Below are 6834 nucleotides of genomic sequence, written 5' to 3'. Positions count from 1 at the left end.
TGCAATTTGCATAGAAACTTCTGTTTACTGTGGACTCTGCGATTATACGTTTCTAATTTATTGCTATTTTATTAGTTGAATTTGGATTTTTGAGTTTTTTCATAAAGCGCGGAGGGGTGTACAGAAGGGGTTGACATTATTTACATCCTATATATATATAACATCAGTTTCTTTATTGAAAATTATGACATAAAGAAGACATTTCGAAAAAGAGAGCTAATAAAATAATTCAAATCCTCTTCATAAATATAACCCCTTAATCAGTATTGTATCCATCCCATTCTAATTAATAGCCTCCATACTTGTCAATCCTGGTATCAGCATAGAGACTGCTATGGGGATCCAAGTTTCCTCTACACGTTTTGCGGGTGAACCTGTCAAACGTGTAGAGGAAGCTTGGATCACCATACCAATTTCCAATCTGATACCAGGATCAACACGTTTTAAGGCTATATAGACCGATTGGAATGGGATGGTATACAACATTGATTAAGGGGATCTATTTATAATGAGTATTTGAATTGTTTTATTAGTTTTCTTTTTATTGTGACAACTGTCAATAAAGAGATTGATATTCTGTTGAAAGCATCAATGTGTAATCGCCTGCGTACCTTAAAAGTCCATTTGCTCTTTCTAAATACATCTCAAGATATGATATGATGGGATGTGGTACCACTTTGTTTTATGTATCCACCATTAAGCAATACATACCATATTTATAACTGGACTCAATTAGAAAAATGTGCGACTCATGGGTAAAAGTTGCATGAAAACGAATATGAATAGACCACTAGGTATATTTTGTAATGTAGGGGAATTTTATAATCCAAAGTAACATCTGTATAGTAAGTTTCAGGGCTGCACTTTCTAAAGCGGATATTAACTTATACCTAATTTTCTAGAGACACCAACATTTTTAAAATTTCCTGAGTGTCCAGCAAGAAAGTTTTGGCCCTTTTGCAAAAGGGAAATCAGAAGGACATTGTATCATGTGTAAATGATAAAAGGCAGATTTGGGCACATTCTTAAGCTGTGTCATCTTCAAGGCACCTACTATGTGCAACTACTTCTCCTTTAATATACAATGGGGATGATTTACTAAAGACAAATAGGATGTTCACCTAAAAACTTAAACAGTATTTTTGCTTGCATATCCCCTTGCAAAGCGAACATCCTAATAGCCTTTAGTATAGCAACCCCTATAATGCCTATTTCTCCGGCAGTGCTAAGATATAAGGCACCTCACATGTCGCATGCTTAGCACAGCTTAGTAGATATGGGCAATATCAAGAGTAATCGGGTAGTCATGATCCTTATTCTAGTGCAGTGGTTCTCAACTCCTGTCCTCGAGGGGCCCATTAACAGGCCAGATTTTAAGTATTACCTTGGGGAGATGCAGACTAGAATACTGCAATCACTGAGAAGCAAATTATATCACCTGTGATGTATTTCAGTTATCTTGCACACTTGGCTTGTTAGTGGGTTCTGAGGACAGGAGTTGAGAACCACTGTTCTAGTGGATATATTTTTTAACTAAGGACTCAAAAGCCATTCTTTAGAGAGAGATTAATTTGAGAAGGGCAGTGGCCCTTCACAAAACATCAGAAAATATTTTAATGACACTTACTGGAAATCATAATGCTATGATTAACTGCATTATCCTTAAACCCCTTACAACCACTTTAACCTACAGGTAAGCCTAGATTAAGGCTTACAAGTAGGTGCAAGAAATATCTCCCAAACCTAAAAGTTTTAGGAGATATTTGCAAGAATAGATGTCTATGGCACATGCACCGTAGGCATGGGGTGCAGGCGCACTGAGCATGCCGTTTCTAACGGTGATCATGCCATTAGTGGCGGCACAAGCGCGCATGCGCGGGAGTGACGTCATGGCGGCTCTGGCCAGTCACAGCGTCGGAAGCCGTGACACCTGGAAGTCACTCCGGGTATCATGGCGGCATCAGAGGTGGTGACCAAGGACCGCTGTGGGGGCTTCAATCTCAGGTAAGTAATTCATAATGAGCTAGTATGCTATGCATACTAGCTCATTATACCTTTGCCTTACAGGGTGTCTTTTTTTTTATTCTTAAGAGGCTTTACTTCGTTGAGGCTAAGAATCTTGTAATTTGAACAAAGGCCCAAAATTTCGAACATCACTGTTCTTATAAAAAATGATTGATTTGTTTCAAAATATTTGGTCCCTCAAACAATTTATGACAAATATGAAGACTCAAAATACACCATTTTGAAGTGAGTCTTTAGAGTCCCCAACGCATAAGTGGGTCATATTTATCTGTAATTTCCAAAGTCCACAAGGATAGCTGTAAATAGCATTCCAAAACTCAGTCATTGAGTTCCTAGGTGTTTCAGGATTTCCTTTATATTGAGCAGGTTATTTAATAAGCTCAATTGTCTAAACTTTTTCACATTTAAATCCTAATTCAATCTTTGTATTCTAAGCCCTTGTACACACGGTCGGAGAATCCGTCGGAATGTGTCCTATCGGACCGTGTCGTTGGATAATCCGACTGTGTGTGGTATGCATCGGACTGATTCCGTCGGAATATCCGTCGGACCCAATTTTCAAACATGTTGGAAATATTTCCCGACCAACTGGGCCGATCGGACATACTCCGATCATGTGTAGAGAATTTTGATCGGACCAAGTGCCACACATGCTCAGATCAAATTCCTACATCAAAGCTATTGGCTACTAGCCTTAATATAGTGCCATTGTAATGAAATTACGTCATCACGTTCTGAAAGATCGGATTTTTCGCCAACTTTGTCCGACCGTAACAGTTTCGGACAAGATCCGACGGACAAAATCCGACGGGCAAAATCCGACGGATTTGGTTGTGGAAATCTCTGACCGTGTGTACAGGGGCTTAGAAGTGTCCTCCAAAGCATGCTCTGTTGCTTATTGCTGAGGGCCACAATTGACTTTAAGAAATTTTTTAATCTGCCCCAACCTACCATTCATCTATGGTAAAGCTGGCTATAGACATGCATCACTTAAATTGATGGGTGAGGAGACATTTGCCTGTCCTTGAATGCATCTCATTTCCCACTGGGACTCAACCAGGTATTCTTAGCTATTCCTGATGGGTGTCAATGTTGCTGTAAATTTTTTGTTTATTCTCAACTGAAAAAAACAATTATCTGCCCCAATTGGGATAACAATTTTACAAGAGGAACATTACTGTGGGCAATAATGAGTACTTTATCTGACAGAGGCACTAGGTGCTACTCCCTAGGAAAGCCTTACTTGACTCAATTCCTTACGAGAATTTATCATACTGGGAAAGTGGCTTGTATGGATCAGGCTGTGTATTATCTACCCTAGCCACCTTTATGGCCGATTTTATTATTGTGTCAGCCATGCTACACATTGCATTTCAGCCTACCATGTCACTGCACAGCTATATTTAGTAACAAGTCCAGAGTCTATGAACCTAAAGCGTCTGGTTTGTCACTGGCACTTGAACTGCCTAAGCTATACATAAAAATTGCAGACTCTCGACCCAACGTGCAAATTTGCCTTTCCAATACTGAAAGGCAGGGCAGGGAAATAAGCAACTCTGTAAACCTTCATTACATACTGTAATTCCTTATGTCTATACAAGCTATACCAGGGGAGATTCTTGTTACAAAATATGTTGGGTAGAAGGCAGCAAAGTCATCTGACAGTATGGTTATAGGTGAAGTATGTGTGGTAGATGGAGTCACGGAAAACTGTGGCGTCATACTAGATGGAGATCAAGTGGGCACTTTTACACCGTTATGTGGTCATATGGATGTAGTGGCAAGTTTTAATTTTATTTTACGTTGTGGGTTTTTTAAATAGTAGATTGGATCTGAGAGCAACTAATTATTACTGTAAAACTATTACAATATACATTTTTTTTTACTTGCCATATGCTACATCATGGCAAAACATTTTCCTCCATCCTTGGTGAAAGGGATGGAGCTTTGTAGCATTGTAAGATTGACATGTTCATGAAATGTTGCCTTACATTTCAGATATATTCAGTCTCACTCTTTGCTGCCACAATGAAGCAGTATATAGGCACTGGCATGTGTTAAATTTTTAGCAATTCTTTTTCCATCGATGTGTGTGCTGACGAGTGCTATGTGTTTGTAAAGAGTTCTATAAATAAAGCTCTTTCTATGGTTCCATGACTATATAAGAAAACTTACAGACTTCGCTGAACAATATAGTTACATTCTATTTACCGAGTTGATGTTTTGCCCTTCCTTACATTATAATAAAACTGTCCGGTGGTTGGAACAGGGCTGCAATCTATGAGCAACCTATGACATAGACGCATCTAGTAATTAATGATCTGCCCAACAGGACATGCTGGAAGATTTAGGTCATCAATGGTTTGGGAGCAATAGACTGCCCAGACCTGCTTTAACCAAAAATATCAACTGTGCAATTCACAAACATATGAAAATAAACTTCACAGTCCTTTTTTTTTAAATCTAGAATTCAAGTTTGGCTATTTTTTTTATCTAGTTTTCCAGAATATTAACTTTCAAAATAATACAGAAAATAGGCAGTCTTATTAATCATCATTACAGATAAAATATAGGAAAATGTACAGTGAAAGGAGAAGTACATATTCTAGAAAATTACCAGAAAGTAACCAATAAATATAGATATTATCTTTAAGTGCATTTTGCTTGGTCTTTGTACTGGGAATCTGCAAATTGGCTTGCTGTGTGACATTTTTATTTTTGTTATTTTGGAGGGCTAGCAGCAGTGATTATACGTGTGATTTTTTTATTTATTTTTTTGTACATCTTTGTGAATTTTCTAGATTTTAAGGAAATCTTGTGGTGCTTTTGTTTGTCCCTTTTTTTCTCTCCCAAAAATCAACATGACTACCCACAGCTAAAGTGCAAATAATCAACTGATGCTCAACTGTGCGAACCCGATCAACTTGACTTCATCAGGAATTTCTGTCCCATCACATCCAGATGCCTAAAAAAAAAAAAAAACACAAGAAAAAAATTAAGTTCTGTTGGTTTAGATCAAACTAACTTAGAAGGAATTTCCATTATTTCACAATACCTCAAGCCTCTCAGTTTTTTTTTAGGCACAGTAAAAGATTCAGCTGATAAAATCTAAGACAGGATGGGCAATTCCACCCCTTCAGCTGTTGTGGAAGTACATATCCCATTGTGCCTTTGCCTGTGGAAGTAACACTTAGCGTTCCCATCATGCCTATTTAAGTCATTTTTGTAACTGTCAGTCTTGCAATGCCGCATGGGGCATGTAGTTCCACAACAGACTGGAGGGCAGCAGTTGTCCTTTTAAGATCGCACAGCTGGTCTGGGAGATTAAATATTTTTTGAGTGGATTTTAGAGTGATATTAATAACAGCAAGTGTTTTGTAAGGAAGATAAAAGACCACCGCTCCAGGTCAGTTCACCAAAAGACTGCTCACTCTCCAAGCAGGTAAGGGTCCCAGGTGCAGGCTGATTGCACAAACCAAATAGATGAAGGATGAACAAACTCTGGACAGCCGTACGCCGGATCAGATGAAAAGTAAAAAGTGCCTTTTATTTCTTCAAACTAAAATAACCTCACATCACACAAATAACAGCAACAAAGGGAGAAAAAGAAAAACAAAATTGCTGACGCATTGCACGCTAAACCTAGCGCTTACTCATAGCTAAAAGCAAGTGTTTTGTACATGACTGGATGTTCAATTAAAAGGTTTTTCACTTTTTCATAACAGAAATTATTAGTATTACTGGTTCTCAGCAGAATTCCAAATTCTTTAAAATATAAAGACAACTCTGAACCATGCTCAGATCTGTGCAACCCTTAAAAGAGAAGTACAGCCAAAGCTCGATCACAGGGGTGCAGTTTGTTTTGCACTCCTGTGACCCGCTGTCGGCTGATGTCACAGAGCGGTCCAGGCTCGGGCAAGATTACGACAATGAAGTCTGGATCCGGCTACATGCCTTGACCAGCACCCGGCTCAGCCTTTCATCAAGAAGCTGAAAGCCTGAGCTGGGCGCTCCTGCCCCCTCCACAGCCCATAATTTCAGTGGGTGCGGGGGGCAGAGCAGACAGTGGTGACTGACAGTCACCAGCTCTCTGTTCAGGGAGCCCCGAGAACCAAACGATTGGCGGTGTTTGATCGCTCAGTTCTCAGTGTATTAGTTGGCAGGGGACATCCACCTAGGTAAGTATGATTCTGAAAAAAAAAAAGCCATACTTCTCTTTTAAAAACCTAGCTACCCCCACATCTCCGTGCCTCCATGTTTAAAACACTTCTGCTTAGCCTGTACTGCTTAACTACAAGAAGGAACCTAGAGGTGCCTGCCAGTGATATGTGCTTTTTGGGGGCCCTGGAACTTAGCACACACCATTATGCAGTCAAAAAAAAACTGATAAAATACATATGCGGGAGCTGTTTCTCCTGCTGAAGAATTTGTAATTCTGTGCATCAAGTCCCGAGATTTACACAGCTCTGTCAAATAGTGCCACCCTGTCTGGCAGCAGGAGCGAATTGTGTATTTATGAATACATAGCTGAATTAATGTATTTTATATCTGCCTGGAGTAAATTATTTTTACTTGTCCCTTAAAAAGAAAGTCAGTTGGCATTAACAGAAGCAACCATGGAGTTGTATGGTCAGCTGCTTATCATCAGTCTTGGTTCTTATGAGTCAGTGTGTGGCCTGTAGCACATTCACTGTGCAAGGAAAGCTGTGTGGCAGGTGGGCGCCTCTGTATTTTAAACCTGCAAGGGGGATAAGTGAGAAAACAGAGAAGGAGCTGTTCTTACAATTTTTTCTTAGCATAGTTTTGTGG

General features: G+C 39.4%; 1 protein-coding gene across 2 annotated transcripts in view; it reads right to left on the bottom strand.

The window, feature by feature from the left end:
* Positions 1 to 6834, bottom strand: part of STK39 (serine/threonine kinase 39) — a 531280-nt gene continuing 524446 nt past the window's right edge. For both annotated transcript variants that reach the window (XM_077447911.1, XM_077447913.1), the window contains one exon: positions 1 to 4990. In XM_077447911.1, the coding sequence (XP_077304037.1) occupies positions 4916 to 4990 (75 nt within the window). In that variant the 3' untranslated portion in view covers positions 1 to 4915. The remainder of the gene's footprint in view (positions 4991 to 6834) is intronic.

This window comes from Lithobates pipiens, unplaced genomic scaffold (assembly GCF_037356315.1).
Source record: "Lithobates pipiens isolate NorthernLeopardFrog02 unplaced genomic scaffold, aLitPip1_a1.2 Scaffold_22, whole genome shotgun sequence".
In the NCBI taxonomy this organism is placed as follows: Eukaryota; Metazoa; Chordata; class Amphibia; order Anura; family Ranidae; genus Lithobates; species Lithobates pipiens.
The sequence above is the reverse complement of the archived record's forward strand: the minus strand, read 5'-3'. Positions and strand labels throughout refer to the sequence as shown.